This window comes from Passer montanus, unplaced genomic scaffold (assembly GCF_014805655.1).
Source record: "Passer montanus isolate IOZ18808 unplaced genomic scaffold, ASM1480565v1 scaffold214, whole genome shotgun sequence".
In the NCBI taxonomy this organism is placed as follows: domain Eukaryota; kingdom Metazoa; phylum Chordata; class Aves; order Passeriformes; family Passeridae; genus Passer; species Passer montanus.
The window spans coordinates 120,576-140,113 of NW_024366748.1; the positions used below are offsets into that span (position 1 = coordinate 120,576).

The 19,538-nt window shown below is 39.6% G+C and overlaps 1 protein-coding gene across 13 annotated transcripts in view; it reads left to right on the plus strand.

Annotated features, from left to right (window-relative positions):
* The window catches only part of TNS3 (tensin 3), a 148,736-nt gene that overhangs the window by 118,402 nt on the left and 10,796 nt on the right, over positions 1-19,538 (plus strand). For 9 of the 13 annotated variants that reach the window (XM_039709551.1, XM_039709558.1, XM_039709552.1 and 6 more), the window contains 6 exons: positions 4,953-5,124; positions 7,569-8,209; positions 8,843-8,929; positions 12,884-13,012; positions 15,303-15,398; positions 18,860-18,937. In XM_039709551.1, coding sequence (XP_039565485.1) covers positions 4,953-5,124; positions 7,569-8,209; positions 8,843-8,929; positions 12,884-13,012; positions 15,303-15,398; positions 18,860-18,937 — 1,203 coding nt within the window. Of the gene's footprint in view, positions 1-4,952; positions 5,125-7,568; positions 8,210-8,842; positions 8,930-9,978; positions 10,068-12,883; positions 13,013-15,285; positions 15,399-18,859; positions 18,938-19,538 lie in introns of those variants that run through there. The other 4 variants (XR_005627495.1, XR_005627493.1, XR_005627494.1 and 1 more) reach the window with 4 other exon arrangements.

Consider the following 19,538-nt stretch of genomic DNA (forward strand, 5'->3'; position numbering starts at 1 on the left):
TCTGTGAGCACGACAGTGGTCCTTCCCTCAAACTCTGAAGATAATTGCAACAATCCAAGGCCTGAAATAGGGAAGAATCAAGACTTGGTCCCTCTATTCAAGCAAGTGCTGTGGAAGGAGTGGAATTTGCTCTCTAAATCTGTTGGACTAACTCTTATGCAGGTAGTTGAGGTCGTATTAGAGTGGGAGATTTTAAGCTATTTCAGAAGGAGTGCCACTCCCCTCTTTGCCCCCAGACTCTTGGTAACTGGATTCCAGTGACTCCCCTATATAGTCTGGTATCAGGAGAGACACAGAAACCTGAAAACAAGCAAGCATGTGGAGATAAACTTGGAATTGTAATTCCCGTTCCTGTTGGGAATGCATTCAGAGCAGAATCGTCTCAACCTGCAGTGTAATTGGGAAGCATCTGGGCAAGTTCATGTGCAGAGATGAGATGCTTGTTTTACTTGAGATACTTTGTGAAATACTGGTCTTTGGAAATTTGTCGAAGTTGTGTTTCTGGGGAGGCTCTAGTAGTCTCCCTGTGTACATCAAGTTGACCAATATGGGTTTGTGCAGCCAGCTTTTCTGACTCTTATTTGCACCAGTATGAGGATGACTGTAATGTAGCTGATCTGGTAAATACAGATTCAGATTTCTGTAGCTCTTCCACATGAAGCATTTCTGCAGTATTTCCTTAAAGTTCACTTCTGTGGTTGTTATGAATATTGTTAAAGTAATGGTGTAGTTAAAAGACAGTTTCTGTTAAAAGGCAGTTTTCTGTTTCCCTCATCCAGTTATGATTGCTCTGCTCAATGTGTGCTGAATTCAGATGGTTTATAGTCAGGGCACTAACTTGCGTATTTTCTTGTCTCAGACATATCTTTTAAGTACCTTGCACATTCCTCATTCAAGTCATAGCAGAACCAAGCTCTGCCATGAATTGAAGGGAAAACAATATTCATTTTGACTTGTTTTCAGTGGCTTTTTACCTTAGGAAGATTTGCTTATGGAAAAAATGCATTAGTGTGATCTTAACTCTTTGTAGGAGTGGAATTATTCTCTGACTTCCTTGGTTTTTGGTTTCTTTTCTTCTCCCTCCCTGATTCTTTGGAAGTGTATCGACTCAAGAGACAGCAATTAGAGATTGCTTCATCTGTGATTGTCTTACTGGGTTTCAGTCCTGCCAGTGTTGAGGTCAGTAGGACTATTCAGGTGAATGAAGCTCTTCAGATGTGTGGGCATTTGTAGTTTTATAGTCTTCTGTCATGGAAAACAGTGTGATTGAGCCTGGACCTATGTGAATAGGTGTTGACTTCTTAATACTAATATAGAATAATTAAATATAATCTCCATTAGATCTTGACTGGTTATTTAAGTGTATCTCTGAAAAACAGGGTGAAACTGTTCCTGTATAAAGCTCTGCAGTAACAGCATCCACATTATTCCTCACCTAAATGCATCTGTTTTAACTATATCATATAATATTTATGTGCAGTATAATTAAGTTGAACATATTTCCTATTTCAGTCAGTTTAGAAACCAGTTACTCTGGTGCTGTTTGCAGATTGTTAGGAAATAAAAGTTACAGTTGTTTTGCTTCTTTGTCTGTGTGATGTGGACTGAAATAAATGGGCAGGAGATATTTCTCCTTTTTAATGCCTTTATTAAGAAGAATCAGCTCAGGTGGGGAGAAATCGACGGGTTGCGCCCTCGCCGCCATTGCTCCCAGGCGTGGCACGAAGGAGGAGGATGATGCAGTTTTGTCCGCTGGTCTGCAGACAGAACTGGGGACTCTGTCCTCACGGGAGAGTCGTGGAGTCCTTGGTTTGTTTGTTTAAAAACCCGGGGGGGTCTCTTTAATCAGTTTCTTTTCAGGTTAGGGTGAGAAAATAAAAAGGTCTAAGCAGGTACGGGACTATGCTCCCATTCTTAGACGTCACTTAAGTCACTTGTTGGCTCGTGATTTTAGGGGTTTTTCTTGTAAAAACTGTAAAAACCCAAGGTACACTGCATTTCTTATTTGCATACTGGCTCCGATGTCACTCCTATTTTCTTTACCTCAGAGGGGTCTGTCCTGGCAAGTGGCCAGCATCAGGGAAACAATCAGTTAATCACCCGCCATTAACGGGTGATTAAGGGCTTTTCTTCGGCAGCGAAACCAAAGGAGTCTGACTCGGTCTGACTTGGTTTTTTTTAACTCTGAAACTTAAAAAAATTACAACTTTCTATTCATAACATGGACAAAGTCACACCTGAAAACTGTAGCTGCACAGGTGTCATGGTTTAAAGCCCAGCCAGCTGCCAAGCCCAATGCAGTTGCTGGGCACTCTCCAGCCTGTAGGACTGGGGAGAGAATTGGAAGGGTAAAAGATAGAAAACTCATGGGTTGAGGTGAAGATAGTTTAAGAGGGAAAGCAAAAGCCCCATACACAGAAGCAATGCAAAACAAGGAATTACTTTACTTCTTCCCATGGGCAGCAGATGTTTAGCTATCCCCAGGAGAGCAGAGCCCATCACATGTAATGGTCACTTAGGAAGACAAACACCATCACTCCAAATGTCCTCCCCTTCCTCCTTCCTCTTCCCATTTTGTATACTGACCATGATGTCATGTGAACTGGAATACCCTTCTGGTCAGTAGGGGTCACCTGTTCTCACTGTCTCCTCCCAACCTCCCATGCACCTCCAACTGCCTTGCCAGTGTGGCAGTACGAAAAGCAGAAAAGGCCTTGGCTCTGTGTAAGCTCTACTCAGCAATAACACAAATATCTCTGTATTATCATTGCAGTGTAAAACACATATCCAAAACAGTCACATACCAGCCTCTGTGAAGAAAGTTAACTCTACCCTGGACAAACCATGTGCTGCTCTGTGCTGTTAAACTTTAAACCCCAATTGTGTCCTTTTCTCATCCTGTGAGCAGAAGGCACCTTCATGCCTTCACATCAGACAGTAATGCAAAGATGCACCTTCATGCCTTATACAGACAGTGATAATATATGCATGAGCTTTCTTTTCTCCAGGCCGTACAGTCCCAGCTGTCTGGGACTCAGTCTCTGTTCCTATAAAAGATGCTTCAGTCCCAGTGATGGTGTCTTTGTGACCTTGTGCTGAACCTTTTCAAGCAAGTTCCTGTCTCTCGTGTACTGAGGAGCCCATATATAGGCACAGAGCTTCATGTGTGGCCTCTGATGGTGAGCAGGGAGGAAGGATCACCTCCCTTGACCTGCTGGCAGGACTTTGAGATGCAAGCCACGATGTTATTGCCAACCTTTGCCATGGAGTTGTATTGCTGGTTCATGGTCAGCTCATTGTCCATGAGAACCACCAAGTCCTTCTCCACAGAACCATCTCCAGCCAGTCAGCCTTCAACATGTGCTATTGCCATGGATTATTCCTTTTCAGTTGCAGGAGTTTGTATTTCTTCTTGTTGAATTTAAGATTCCTTTTTTTCCCATTTCTCCCATGTCTAAATAGTAGCACAACCATCTGGTTTGTCAATGACTCCTCACAGTTTTCTGTTTGTAAAACTTGCTGATGAAACTTTATCTTATTATCAGTGTTGTTAATGAAGGATGTTGAGGACTATTGGTCCTAGTATCAGCCCCGGGGTATAATGCTATGTCTTGCCTTCTAGTGGACTTGCTGCAGCAGATCACAAGCCTCTGGGCCCAGATATTCAGGCAGTTTTTATTAGATCTCACTTCCACTTATCTATCTAACCCTTGTTTTATCAGTGTGTTTATGAGGATATTATGGAAGACCAACATAAAAACCTTACTAAAGTAAAGATAAGGAACGTCCACTGCTTTTCCCTTGGCCACTAAGTTAGTCAGTTTACTGAAGAAAGTTTTCTCAGTGGATATGCATGATTCCCCCTTTGTAACTTCATGCTGACAACTCTCAATCCTTTTTCTGCCACGTGTTTTGAAGTGGTTTCCAGGGTTAGTTGCTTCATCACCTTTCCAGAGACCAGGGGTTAGATTAACCAAGCCTGCAATTCCCTGGATCATCCTCCATACCTTTGTTGGAGGAATGAGTGATAATTGCTCCCTTCTTGTTCTTAAGAATCTCTCTGAGTCATTGAGACCTTTTAAGGATTATTGAGAATGGTCTTGCAGGGTATCAACCAGCTCCCTCAGCTCTCGTGTGTTCATCCTCTCAGTCCCCAATGGACTCAACTATGTCCAGTTTGTTTTAGTTCTCCTTTGCTTAGTCCTCTTCCACTGAGGGTTTGTTTTGATCCAGATTTTTCCTGTGGTCTCACGGGCTTGAGGTTCCCAAAGGCCTGTCTCACTGATAAAGATTGATATGAGGAAGGCTGTACCTCAATGATATCTGTGTCCTTATGCACCAGGTCCCCTGCCCCATTCAGAAGAGGGCTCCACCCTGAGACCCTCCAGCTTGCAACCACCACCACCTGTTCCCTCCGCCATGCGTTCGTAATCAGAAGGAACCCTTTCTCCCTGGAAGAGACTCCCTTCCCGCCACCCTCAGCAATGATGTGTGGTGGTATACAGTAACTCCAGGTCCTGGCCTACTGCCAAAATTTACTCTGTAGTGGCTGGGACCAGGACACCCAGTTTTCTACTGGTATTTCAAGTGCAAATGGTGCACTTGTCTAGACTTACCTGATTAGCACTGTGGACTGTGAAATGCAAAGCATCTTGGAACAAACAGTCCATTCTCATCTTTAGGGCTAGAGAATGTATTCTGGAGAAGTGATCAAACAGTTTGAGTGTAGCAATTCTGTAATCTCTATTCCCTCTGCTATTTGACCTGCTGGATGTTTTCACCAATCAACATAATTTTGTGAAATAATATTACTGCATAAACAAACAAAAAATATTTTTTATAATCTTATTAAGAGAAAACCAAACTATTTTAGGAACACTTTTTTCACTACAAGGTCCATAAAAATGCATGTTGTTTTTAAATTTGCATTTACTTTGTTTTCTTTGCTGCAGAATCTCAAAGTTACATGGAAACTATTAACCTCTCTGTGGTGATGTCTGATGGAACCGTGGGCACTAACTCTTCTTTGCTGAGGGTCAACATGCAGACTGATCCCTCTTTTCAGCGCTGTTTTGCATCTTCATGTACTGTTGCAAATAGCAGTCCTATCCCTGGGGCAGAAAGGTAGGAAAAGATTCTCCTACATTATTGTTTAGTTCTCATAATGATATTTCCCAGACAAGACATTATGCTTGCATCTTCACTGCAGACCATTTTCTAAGAACTTTGAGGTGGGTTGTGACATTTAATGTTGGTGTCCATTGAATGGATTTTAACACATACAGAGGTGCTACTTTTATGTGAAAGACACAATTAAATTTGAAGATAAGTGAGAAGACAAAAATAAATAGAATTTTATAGCTCAGTTATGATTTTGTGCTAGGACATATATATAGCTCATATATAATATATATATTTTATATATATATATATAATTATATATATATTTGTGCTAGCTCATATATAAGCTCATATATATTTTTCTGTGTTCTTAACTGGTGTCTCTGATGTTTAACTTAAAGCCATGTCATGAAAATTCACACTGGAATAAGCTGTATATGAGAGAAAGGAAGCCCTCTTCTCACTGCTGACATATGTTTTTAGTCAGTAAAATGTCAGTAGATTTGCTTTGGTAGTGTATAGCTGATTACCTTTCAACTGATCAGGAGGCTTAGACATTTAATTATTTTACAATTAGATTGTGGTAAATATGTAGGGCTCTGGACAATAGTGTCAACAGTGTAAATTTACAAAGCAGTTCTTGTCCAAAGGGTTTACAGCATAAGCTAAGAAATGGCAAGAAACAGCAAACAAACAAGGAGTCCTTAGTTACTGTTAGAATGTTCAGAAGACCATAACAATGCATGATCAGTCATTAGATGTGCGCTATATTTACTCAATGGACAAAGTGGCACATTAGACCTGAAAACGTTACCTTCTCTATCACTCTGCAAAACCATTCCTTTCTGGCTAATTATCCTTATTTTTGGCTATTTGGCTCCTTTTTCACAGTAAGTATTTGGTGGTACTTCTGGTTGGAGTGTCAGTGTGTCAGTACTTCAAGTATGTCATTACCTATTTATCTTTTATTTATCTTCTAATCTAATTGGTTTCATTTTCAGTCAGTACTGGGACTGTGAAAGAATGTTTTAGCTTTGTGATTACAAATGTGAACCTTAAGATGGAACAAAATATGTTGGTATTTGCTGCAGAGGAGGCAGTGTAACAATTACAAGTGGATATGTATTAAAAGCTTACCAGGCAATTCAGCCATTATCAAGTTTACATTCATACTTCAGACTTTATCTAGGAAATTTTGTTCACTTCTTTCTAAATATTTTTCTATAATTTTTTTATTTCACCTAGAAGATAGCTACAGCTCTAGAGGAGAAGTTTTTTTCTTGCAGCAATGTTTTTCTTCAATTTGCTTACCTTCCATTTCTTTAATGGCCTTTGTAATTTGAGCTGTTTAAATCTACTGGCATTCATTTCCATAACTCCCTTTTAATTAAAAATCCTTTCTTTTTTGATATATATCTTACGTCAGCTTTTTCTCTTTACATTTCACAATGAGTTTGTTCTCTCTGGATTTGGTAATATTAGTAATATTTTCCAGCTACAGCCTAAGGGCATTTCATTTTCAGAAGCAAGGAGACAGCTTAAACTTATCAAATGCTTTTATCAGATGCTTAGTTAGTTTTGTTTGGAAGGATTTTTTTTTTCATTTTTTACTTGAGCAGGTAGAATTGCTACCCAGTAGCAAAACAAAATGTTTACTGTTGAAATATTTAATTCTATAAATCAAAATTTTTCCACTGTGAAATAAATTAACCACTGGACCTGCCTCCTTTTTTTTTTTTTTAATATAAATTGTATTGAAATAGATCTGGTCTACCAGTTATTCCTTGTGAACTGTGTTCTTACCATTATCACAGTTACTGATATGTTGTGTGTGGTGGTGCACAACCACCTCCTCGCCCCATTTATTTTCATTTTTATTCTGGTGAGCATTTATTCTTACTCTGCATGTAAGAGCTGGTATGGCCGTGTCATGTTTCTTCCATAAACCTCTACCTCTGTGCAGCTTTGGCATGAGAAATTGTTGCCTCCTATTGTTATTTTTCAGGCAGTACTTTAGCTCATCAGGACAGCTGTATGTGAAGCAATGCTGCAAACAGCTTCACTAAACTGATTCATATTAAAATTAACCCCCTCAAACAAGGAGAAGTGTTTTTAGCTGTCATTAATTTCATGGACTGGTTTACAGTGCAAACTCAGAAACTATCCCATCAACATTGCTAGGTGGAGGGTGAGATAAGACAGAGCATAATGATGTACATTGAAAAAATTACTGGTGAGGGTAAGGTTGGAATCCCTTGATCTAGCTGTATTACCTGTTCCAGCATGTTTTCAAAGAGCACCATGAGATTTTTTTGTCCTGAGTGTGATGTTTAATTTCTTTCAATGACCACTGAAGTACAGGTTGTACAGTTAACATTTTAAGGGAATGATGTGGCTGGTGTTTTGTTTTCATGTTCAGTTTTTGGCTCTTTTTTTTTTTTTGACAGCTCTTCTGCAGCAGAATATCCTTGGCTTGAAAACAGCTCTAAAGCTTCCCTGTCAACCCAGTTTTCAATGGGAAACACCAGGCAGCCAGGAGGTTACCTTGTGCCCTCTGAATTATCAAGTGCTGCACAGGATGTCTCTCTCCTGTCTCATTTCCAAACACCAGGAATGCAAGTTGTCACCCTGAGCAACCTGGAGAGTTCCCCAGCAAAGCCACACCAAGAACATGATAGCAGCAGCAGTGCCCATGCCTACCTGAGCTACAGTGCTGGTACCAGGGACAGTAGCTCCCCCCAAGAGGAGACACAAGTTACTTGCATGGCCAGTGCTAGCATGTTTAAAACGCTGAGCTCATCAGTGGCAAGTGCTGATGACAGTGACTTTTTGACACAAAACATTACAGTGGTCTCTGGACACAACAGCCAGAACAGCAGTGCAGTTCTGCATCACTATGGAGGGAATGTACATGCTCAACCGCCTCTTCCAGAGAAGAAGAGGTCCTCTGAAGGAGAATGTTCCTTTTCCTCTATGTCACCTTCTTCAAGTGACTTCTCTAGCCCTCACAGTGGAAGCACAATCAGCATTCCCTTCCCAAATGTCCTCCCAGATTTCTCAAAAATGTTAAGCTCTTCCCCAGTGCCAGGTAGGTTCTGTATCAGAGAAATGCAAAATACATTAGATTTTGTATAAGTTTATAAAAAGAATTTTGGGGGTTTTGAAAGTGGAGAGGGGGAAAAAAAAGTAACGGAATGAAAATTGCACAGAGGACTTGAATGTTTGCAGTAAATGGTGCCAGTTCACTGTCTTTGGATGCATTATTCAGGAAACGAGGCTTCAGATTTCTTCCTTTACTTCCTAGAAGTCAGCCATTGGGCAGCCTATGTTTTCAGCTGTCAGATTACAACGAACCAGTATTGAGTCTTTTAAAAAGGGCTGGCTTCTTTCTGTCCTTTTAGAGTTGTGCCAAGAAAAGTAAAAGATGTACATGTGTGTTCACTGAGGCCCTGTTGAGAAGTTTGTATTTAATGCAGCTTTATAACTAAAAGGTTTTAATATTTTATGGATTTTGCAAAATGAAACATCGAAGATGCTTTCAGAATCTTAGTGTATGTCATTATATTTGCTGGTTCTAAAACAGCTCAGTTTCTCTAAACTGATGAGTTTTTTGAGTAATCATGGTGATTGGAAATTGGAAAGAAAAGTAAAAACACTTGTTTTAAAAAAAATGTTTTAACTTGTTTTAAAAAAAAACTTCTTTTTCCCTTTTATTTCACAGAAAACACAGCTGATAAACATGTGACGGTAAAATTTGTTCAGGACACATCCAAGTTCTGGTATAAGCCAGATATTTCAAGAGAACAAGGTATATCAATTGATAAATATTCTGACATATCTGTTCATAGAAAAGCTAGTTGGTGAAGTCTCGATTTTAGATACATCCCTGATCTCTAAAAGAAATATAAAACCTAGAAGGGCCACAGACAACTCCTCTTGTTTCTTTTATTGAAAGGCTGAATTTGAGTGTGGAGGGCAGGCAAATAGTCCTGAAAAATATTCAGTTAATCAAACAAATTATTAAAATATATGAAGTAATATAGATCTGCCTGTGGTAGCTGCTGCAAATGCTCTTTGGTGTGAAGCTGCAGATTTTCAAATGGCAGATATGCATGAAACAACACCAAATGGCTGTCTGTTCTCTGAAGCTTTTTGAGTATAAGTGTGCTGTTCTGACATGATCTCAGAATAATTCATTAGCTAGGTCACAACAGAGGCATCCTCACCCACCAGTCATATTGTAGCCTGAATTTCAATGTCAAGTGACATACATTGTTTCTTAAAGGTCACTACCATGGAATAACATCTTTATGATGTATGATGCAGATACAATACTTTTATATGTAGATGTATTATTCAGTGAACTATAGAAAACTTTTATTATCTATGTGAAAATGAATATTTATGAGCACCTAGGGTACTGCATCTGGCATACAGGAAAGACATAGACAGACCTGTTGGAGCGAGTACAGAGGAGGGCCACAAAGTTGGTTAGAGGGATGGAGCACGTTTCCTCTGAGGAGAGGCTGAGAGAATTGAGATTTTTCAGTCTGAAAGGAGAAGGAAAAGCTTCGGAGTGACCTAATTGCAGCCTAGCAGTACCTGAGGGGAGCCTACTAGAAAGATGAAGAGGGACTTTTTAGAAGAACATGTAATGGTGACAGGGCAAGGTGAAATGGTTTCAAACTGAAAGTAGGTTTAGATTAAATATTAGAAAAAAAATCTTTACTGTGAGAGTGGTGAGGCACTGGAAGACACTGCCCAGAGCAGCTGTGAGATGCCCTCCATCCATGGAAATGTTCAAGACCAGGCTGGATATGGCTCTGGTGTAATGAAACTTGTCTCTGTTCATGGCAGGAACATTGGAAGTAGATGATCTTAAAGGTTCATTCCAATCCAGGCCATTCTTCCATGATTCTATGAACTCACACACTATCCCTACAACAGTACGTATATAAGCATGCTGGGTGCTTGTTACAATCCACTAATCATAGAGGAGCAAAGTGAGCTCTCTGTGGATTCCGGATAGAAACTTCAGGTTTGAATATTCTGTGAAACGAGACTAAAACCAAACAAGGTTAAATGTTGATACCAAAAATTGATATATTTTATTTAACAGTAAATGAGAGAGAAAGAGAAAGAAATAGAAAAAGAGGTTGTGGGGGGACAAGAAGAGTGACAGGAACAAATTATGTAGAATATCACCCCTCTGTGGGTCCCAAGATTAATACAAGTTGGGCCCAAGTACCTCCCCTGAAGGGGCACAAGTTTGATACTCTCTCTTGCAATATTCTGAATTGGTTGCATCGCTTTGCATCATGTATACTGCTGTGGTGCAGGGCCTCAGGAATGAGTCTGGGGAGTGCTTTAGGGGTCTTTGTTGGATTATGACACTTCCTCAGCTGCCCCTCACCTGAGCATCCTGTGGATGTGGCTTTCCCAGAGTGGGGGGTTTTACAGCTGAGCCAGTTTGTGTAATGGAGGTGAATGTTCACTGCCTCTGACCAGAGGTCATGACATATACCCAAAACTGTCCTCCTCCTCCCTTGGTTGGGGAGGAGTCTGTGTAAACCTGGCTGCAGATGAGCCTGTGGGCTATGGCCTCCACCCTGAAGCCAATTGGGGATGATTTTCAGGACAGCTGCTGAGCTTGGCCCTCCTGTGAATGCATCCTTCTCCCCCAGCCTTATCTATTTCTTCTCAAACCTGAGATCATTGAAAAACAGTGTCCCTTCTGTCTTATGTCAAGCTCTTTTAGGTAGCTTAACTCACAGTTCAGGATTTCAGTCAGGAGGTCCGTTCAGGGTGGGGTGGGCTTTGGTGGTGCAGCTTCGTTGCTGCAGCTTCGTTACACACTTTTGCCATAAGGGGAAAAAGTCCATTGTAAAACTATAACATTTCAGTCTCTGACAGTGCTTTCCAAATGCAATTGGTCTGACTGTGCTTGTGTTTATACTGTAATAGTCAGCTATAGTGAATTGTGATTAATGAGATAAGGCAGGAATTTAAGCTGGGATTTTTTAAAATGTGGTTGTCAAAAAGGAAAAATTACTAACTAGTTCCACATTGAGAAGGAAGGATATTCACACTAAACCAAAATAGTGTGAACTTCAGCTATTGGCAAATGATGAATTGCTGTTGTCTAGTTATTAGATTCTCAGATGGAGAGGATGTTCTTTTGTAGTGGTAAATATGATGCCAGGGGAATAAAGGTCATTAATTCATTTTTGGATGATACTTTGCTGGTCCTTTCACTCCAGCCCCCTTCACATTATCTACTCACCACCCATAATGAAAACTGAGTCTTTAAATATGCAGAAAAATACCCTACGTGATGTGTGTCCAGTGAGGGAAGTAGATACAAAGCAATTTAAAGCCTAACTGCTTGAACAAATGAAACAACAGTCTTCCCAACCTTTTAGTATGCCTCTTTTCATCCTTGAGATAAAGCTTCTTTTAAAAAATGTTTTAAGGAACTCTGGCTGATCTTCTTCGATCTTTTTTCCCCTGTGTTTAATACACTGCTCCTGTGACAAATTATTACTGTGTCCCTTTGTATTTAGAAGTGTTATGTACTGCTTAATTGCAGGTGTTTGTGTATTCATCCTTATCCTCTCAAAACAAGACATATTGTTGTGAAAAAAGGTTCTTTTCTTTGCCTTCTGACAGATGAAGAGAATAGAATGCATATATGTATGCTTTACTTGCTTTGACAGAACAGAAGAGATAATTGTCTGCATTTTTCTATATTTTTTTTAGTTCCCCTTTTTTCATGAAAAGAACCTTTGCTTTGTAAACATTGCTCAGGCCTTGCAAAATATGCCTTTGTGCCCCATATGCATAATATCCATGTTCTGTATGGACAGTCAATTAAGCAGTCCAGCATCAAATTTGTCAAATTGGGCTCTTTCTAGGGTTCTCTGAAGGCTTGCTGATGGTTGGAAATTCCAGAAACAAAGTATACTGGTATACACAAGTATTTCTAAAGCTTGTATGGGGGAGGAAAGAAAGCAAAGTACAAAGGTTTTATTAAGATCAATCATTAGATTAACTTTTTGTCTGTTTTCAAAGTAATTTTAAAATTTTGGGCTACTAGATTTCAAAGTCTGCTACTGACTTGTGCAAAGTAGCAGCAATTACCCTGCAAGTGTTCCCTCTTGGAGAGGACTTCATACTGCACTTTTAGAAGAGATCCCAAAATACAGATGAAAAATAATTAAAAAAGCAAAATATACAGTTACATTTTCATTTGCTTTAAAACTCCTAAGGCAGTGAGGTAGCTTTGCAGGGACAAAAACTTGGTGGTGGATAAAAATGAATCTGTCTTGCATGTTGAGGCTGAATAGGAAGTGAAAAACAGTGCTGTCTAGTCAGTGTGGGAATTACAGAGAGCTATGCAGTATTTTAACAAATTGACAAAATCTAAGCAGAAGTAGGCTTGCTCTTGCACTGGTTGTAGGAATTATGGTGGGACCTGAGCACTCCTCTTAGTTTAAAAACCAGTAAAAATCAGTGTTCTGTACTTCAGGCTTCTTTTAAAATAAGTATCTGTGTGATTTGGACAATTGGAAACGATTTGGACAAGGTGTTTCTGTTCAGGTCCCCCAAATATGCTTGATTGTGCTTTGTTGTACGGCAATGAGAGAGAGAGAGATCTTACTTCTTCTGGCTTCCTATTCATTAAATTTGTACTTCTGTACTTTTTGAGCGTGTGCATTGTGCTTAAACTGTTTTTCTGTCTCTTTTCTGGAATCCCTTGCAGCCATTGCTATTCTAAAGGAAAAGGAACCTGGGTCTTTCATTGTACGAGACAGTCATTCTTTCCGGGGAGCCTATGGGCTAGCAATGAAAGTTGCCACACCACCTCCTTCTGTGCTACAGTTAAAGAAAGGTACTTCTCTATGTTATTAAAAAAGCTATACAGAGTAGGTAGTCCTTATTGGTGGGTGGCAATCTGTTGGAATCTTCCCCTCTTCTCATAAGTGCAATTTGAATTACAGGTTACTTTTGATATGTTTTTAAATGAGACTGGATACGATGCCTGTTCTACTATATGGTTTCACCACGACTTCTGTTGTGGCTGTGCATGTGTTGTACGTCATCAACCTAATGAAAATTAGTGTCATCTCAGCAATTGGTCTTCCCTAGCAATCAGAAGTTTGCATTTGATTCACAGGCTACAGTGTAAAGTTTTCACTCAGCTGGAGGGCTGAATATTTTTGATGCCAAAGTTTTGGCTTAAGACAGTTCTATTTTAGATATAAATATGAAGATATTCCTAAGGATAATTGTTTAAAAGTGGTGATTTATATATCTACTCTGTCAGCTCTAGTACCTCCATATATGACTTGTGCCTAATGGTTGTGAAACGTGAAGTGAGAAGAACATGCAGAAATCATTAATTGGTATATAGAAACTCAGCAGCCAATATCTGTAGTGTTCTTGGTTCCATTTGTACTACTGCAAGGTTAGTGGAGTGGTTTTTGTTGCTGCTGTTTTTCTTTTACAAAGCTTATTATGTTTCATTAATACATAATGACTGGTGAGGTAGGCAATTAAGATTACAGGAAAGCATTTATTCTTAGTGCTGTTTTTATGGAAGTATGAATTTGGCTGTTTTGGTTTGTTTTTTTGTTTGGCTGTTGGTTTTGATTTGTTTACTCTGCTGCAATGTTAGTTCTTCACCTCTATTACAGTAACGCTTTGAATCTGTTTTAATCTGGTGTCTTGAAACAATGTTTAATAACAACTTGCCATGTAGTCCTTTTTGTTGCCAATAAATATCAGCAGAGCCGCTCCAATGACTTATGTAATGAACTCAGTATAGGTGCACTGGGGTGGTGATAGCAACAACTAGGAGGCAAATTGAAAGTGGCTTGTAACGTGTTTCTAGTAGTCTTTCTTATTGGTGAAGTCCAGGAAGACGTGAAAGCACACACTTTCCCAGGCTTTAAGAGAGTTTATGTTAGTAGTAGTAAGACTAGCATTCTTCCACTTCTCGCTTCATGATACTTAGCTTTTTTGGTTTCCCGTGTTTAATCCCAGAAGGCACAGATTGGTTCTGTTTCCTGTAGTGTTTCTTGTTCCAGGCTTCCCCTCCCGACATACCTTGTAGTAATTTATTTTTAATTTGATGAGAGTATAACAGCAAAGAGTAAGCTGTTTGAAAAAGCGATCAGTGCAATATTTGCTTGCGTAGAAGTTTCTGCTGTGCATATTAATGGTTCATCTGTATTGGCCTGAAAGTCAATCCTTGAGGTTTCCTGATAAATCAGAGGGAACACCTGTTTGCAGCTCTTTCGTTAAGGTTTGAATGGTTTGATAGCTTTGTCCTGTTGGTATGAAATAAACTTTTGACTATTTGGAGAAGGATTAGTTTTGTAGTCAGGTATGAAATACTGTGAATCCATCTTCCAATAAATATTTGCTTTAATTATATGTCTACATATATATATACATGTTTAAAAAAATGTTAAATCTCGAGAGAATCTTTACGTGTCTCTCGGACTTTGAATCTCCTCATTTCATCCAACTCTACAGTTTTGGTTTGTCTTAGATTCCTGAGATTAAAACTGTCTTAGAAATCTAGTGAAACCTTAGTGATTTATGTAAGTGTTTGTTTTCAGGAGCAGAGACATAGCATAAAACTGCAGACATTTGGAAACATAAAAATGCACGGAGGGAATTGCCATCATTACCTTTGTGTAGCTTAATCTACTCTTCTTTTAATTTGGGGAACTTCTGTGAACAGAAATGTCACTGGAAATGGGCATATTTTTTTGTACTTTTCTTTCTTGTCACTTTGGCTACAACTTCTTTTAATGGGCAAGTGCATCAAAATTTCTAACCATTATTTATTAACCATTACCAAATTTCTGTTCCTATCTGTAGCTGGGACCATATTTGGACATTTTTGAACACCAGTGTATATTTGGATGCCAGTCACTTAAGAATATAAAACCATTTCCTCTGGCTGTCTAAAGTGAGCTGTTTGCTTGTTTGTTTTTTGAAAAATGACCTTTTAAATATGTCTTGTAACTTGCAGAGTAGGTCTAATTGTATTATTTGCATTTTGTATATAAGACATTTGGAAGTAATGTGGAAAAACTGCTTCATAAAGACCTAGTTTGTGAGAGTTGTCTGTTAATTGCTTCTTTTTATGAGCTTTTTTTTTAACACAGTTGGAGATCCATCAAATGAACTTGTAAGGCATTTTCTGATTGAATGTACTCAGAAGGGGGTACGCTTGAAAGGATGCCCAAATGAACCATATTTTGGTAAGTACTTTGCATCACAGGGACTCAGAAGATGGAAACAGTAGGCATTTGCCTGTGCTGACTTGGATGGAATACAATGAGAGACTACTTTGTCTGAGTCTTCATTACTTCTGTAGGAACCCATTCCAAGATTCCAGGAGCCTTTTACACATTTACCTTAAGATGTGCAGGGCACTCTAGCATAGATACAAGTGACCAAGCTTCAAACAGTCAAGCTTGTCTACCACTACCAATGTAGCTGCAGAAAGCTGAGCAGCTACACTTAAATCATTCTTATCATCCTAAGATAAATCACTCTTGTAATCCTAATTGATTCAAGACCTTTTGTCCTGTGTTATATTTATGCTGCCTATTAGGTGGCTAAAAATGACACCAGAGTGAGATACTCACAAAATATATTCTGTTATGTCAGTACATTATTTAATATAATATGATGGAAGTACAATACCCGTAATGACAAACAGCCAAAGACCTACCTACCTCATTTGCTTTCCACTCATTTGGGGTAGAAGGGGAAAATAGGATGAGATGAAAACAGGGAGATGCTAACCAGTTACAGGGCAAAGGAAGCTCAACTTGGGGAAAATTATTTTAATGTTTTTTTCAATTAAAATCAATATTCAGGCAGTCAGATGTTGGGGGATGTGTTTAGTGAAGGTAACTGTCTTTGCAAGCTGGAAGTGCAAACTGCAGATTGATCTATGAGTGTCCCAGGCAAGAGGCTGATTCTTTGCATAACAAAGGGCCCAGGGACCTGTGTGGCCAGGTGACCAGGCACTCAAGATGTGCAGCAGCAGCAGCCAACCCCCAGACTTTCATGCCTTTTGATTGTAAGGGTATCTCTCCTCGGAGGCACCCAGTTTGAGCTGTTTCTTTGTTATTAAGTTGTTGCACCAAAATTAAATTGTTTTAATGACCTGGAAGTCTGAGACTCTGCTAAGGAAAACCTGGCATTGAGTTTCTGAGGAAACATTTGACTGTAAGTGTGGGGTGTGTATCTGTGAAGGGGCTTTGAGTACCAGCTCAGGTGGTGCAAGAGTGGCTGCCAGAATGGCTCCTGGATGGTCAGACAGAGAAGTTTCCTTAACATGAGAAACAAAGACAAATATTAAATAACACTTTTCCTTCCCCTTTTCCAAGCTCAATTTCACTGCTTCCTCCCAGACTCATGCCCGCTGCAGTGGGTGTGAGGGCCTATGATCATCACAGAGCAGTTCCTCTGCTGTTTCATCTCTGTCCCAGTTTTTCCTTCCTGGGATGTGGGCTTTCCTTATAGGCTTCCATCCTGCAGGAAAAAAAAAAATCTGTTTGAGCGTGTGCTCTCTGTTGACCACAGAAAATGTCCCATCTGTTCCAGTGTGAGGTCCTCCAGAGGCTACAGGGTGGGGGATGGCAACTTGGATACCCAGAGAATCTCCTTCTCCTCCTCCTCTGTCCATAGCATTCTCTCTGCTGGTGTCTCACCCAGCCTTTTTTTCCATAGGTGTCCTGCAGTGGGTCTGCTGGAATGGGTTGTGTTTGGCATGAAAAGCTCCCCTGAACTTAACCCAGAAGTCATCCTGCAACCCTCTCACCCCGTTACCCGCCTTGTCACATACATCAGATACACCTGTGAAAGGGTCATCTACCATAAAATTAACAGATGTAAAATTAAAGTCGTACTTAAAATAAAGGTGGATTGAAGTTTATCAGTATTTGGCATGAGACTTACCTTAAATGAAAACTTTTAGTCCATTCCTACCTCAATCTTGAAGTACCTATTTAGGCACCTATGTAGGCCTACTAGTCATTTAGTTTGAACCTCTCCTAGTCTTATAGTTTGTGCAGCCTGTGCTGGTTTAAAAATAAACCACAGTGAAAGATGAACGCCACACAAATACCTTGATAGCAGGTCAGAGTTACAATTTAATAAAAAATATTACTGTAAATGCAGTGATACAGAAAAACTGGCTAAAACTCACTAAGTCGGAGTACAATCTCTTACCCTGTTGGTCAGGGTGATGGTCTCAGTCTGATGAAGCAGTGGTTGCAGTCCTGTTGAAGTGATGGTTGCAGTCTTGTTGAAAGCCATTGTCCTGTGAAAGGTCTGGTCCTCCTCTGGGTCTGTTTAGCAATGGTGGTGGTACCCCAAGTCCCCAAAACCACAGATGATGAACAGTCAAGTTCAGGTGGTACCTCCCTCTGAGTGGGGAGTTTCACAATGGAATGGTGTAATACTCTTGAGTCCATTCTTGCTAGGACCATTGAGTCCACAATGGCCCCTGAGTAGAGATGACCCCCTCAGGACAGGTTGTAGTTACCATGTCTGAGTTAATTGTGAAGGCCATTGTGCCTTGCAGGCTTTGCCTCTTCTTCCTTATCTAACACCAGTCTGAAGGGTTGGGCACACGCTGGGCAGCTGTTAAAAACGACCCACTATTAACACTTCATCAACAGTTATGTAGATGGGAGTAGAATGCCTAGCTTGGTTACACCCCATGTTGTAACCCAGGACACAGGCTCAAAACTGGTTCACAAGTAGGTCAACAGGCACTGTTACACATGTTTATGGGTGAGGTCATGAAGGACTAATAGTATAGATCAGTCTTTGCATTTCTGTAAGACTTTTGTGGAATTGGGTCATCTTTCTGTTTCAAAGAAATTCTTGATGGACTGTAAAGATGCGGTTGGTTTTGGTTGAACTGGGATTTTTCTCCAGCATATGGTTATAATGTTTGCTGCTTGTTAGTAAATGGGATTGAAGGATGGCTTTTTGTACAAACAGGCTGATGAATACTATGCCTTCCTCTCACACCTTGTAGTCTGACATGCTAATATCAAAGATAACTAATATTAAATTACTTCAGTTAAGCCAAGACTAAATTGCAAGAGTGACTTTGAATAGAAAAGAAGAATCATTTAATAGAGAATTCTATGTACATCACTGCTGCCTTAAATGGAAGAGGTTTTACCTGGACTGTCTTTTATACTTTCAGAATTACAGAATAGAGGTGTGTGTAGACAGAATACTAGATGATGAAGACTAGGTGGCTAAGAAGTAGAACTTGCTTTTTTTTACCTCATCGTGTAGCACAAGCAACCTCTTGTGCTCTTGCCACCTTCATAAGAATTTACTACATTTAATGTAGCAGAAGCTAAGAGCATTGAAAAGAATTTACTGACTTGTATATGTTACTGACTTTGTCATTTTTGTGCTTTCTTCATTTGAAGCACAGACATTTAGGTTAGGATCTAAGCAGTGTATATAAGAGTATAAGTATAAGCAGTGTATATAAGAGGGAAGAAGAACATACAATTGTGATTACTGAGTTCAAGAAGATCTTGGCTTAGGTCCCAAGATATTTTTAAAGTGAAGCAGTCAGGGCCCTTAGTCTATAAAATACTTGAGAGTAAACATAACTTAAGCATTCTTGTTGTCTACCAAGTTAATTGTGCATGTCTTGTTACTTTTCTGACCACAGGGAGTTTGACAGCTCTAGTGTATCAGCATTCCATCACTCCGCTGGCATTACCCTGCAAGTTGCTCATCCCAGACAGAGGTATGCTTGTTGAAATACAGAAGAGATATTCCCAGCCAAGTTTTGCTTCAAACTGTCAATGTCTGAAGGCAGGTGAAAGTTAAGATCTAAGCAAAAACTCACCAAGGAGGAAGCTGAGATGTTGTCTTCAGTGATAACCCTTATCTGAAGTGTGGTTGTGAGCATACTGGTAGTGTGGTATTCCAGTCATAAGCATATATTCATCATGGAAATCCATGCAGTAATTTACCATGTGGAAAGACAAATGTACTTCTTAGACATGACACTATGCCAGTGTATGGTTAGATTTAACCACTCATTCAGGTCTGGATAGCAAAAGGACAAGTAGATAAAGCGTAGATGGTGTCCTGAGTGCAACACTGGCAGGAAGAGTGTAGCAATTTGCACAGGTTCAAATATTGTTCAAGTAAATGATCAAAAAGTCTATGTTGCTTCATGGGATTATGATTCTAATTTTGCTTATACTGATTTCATAAACCACTATTAAGACAAAAATAAAATGCTCATGCTTGTCAAGTAATTCATTCGTTTTATATTCTTCCCCATGAAGTTAACCCCAGACACATTATTGAAATATTAAATGTTCTTGTGGTTTGTGACT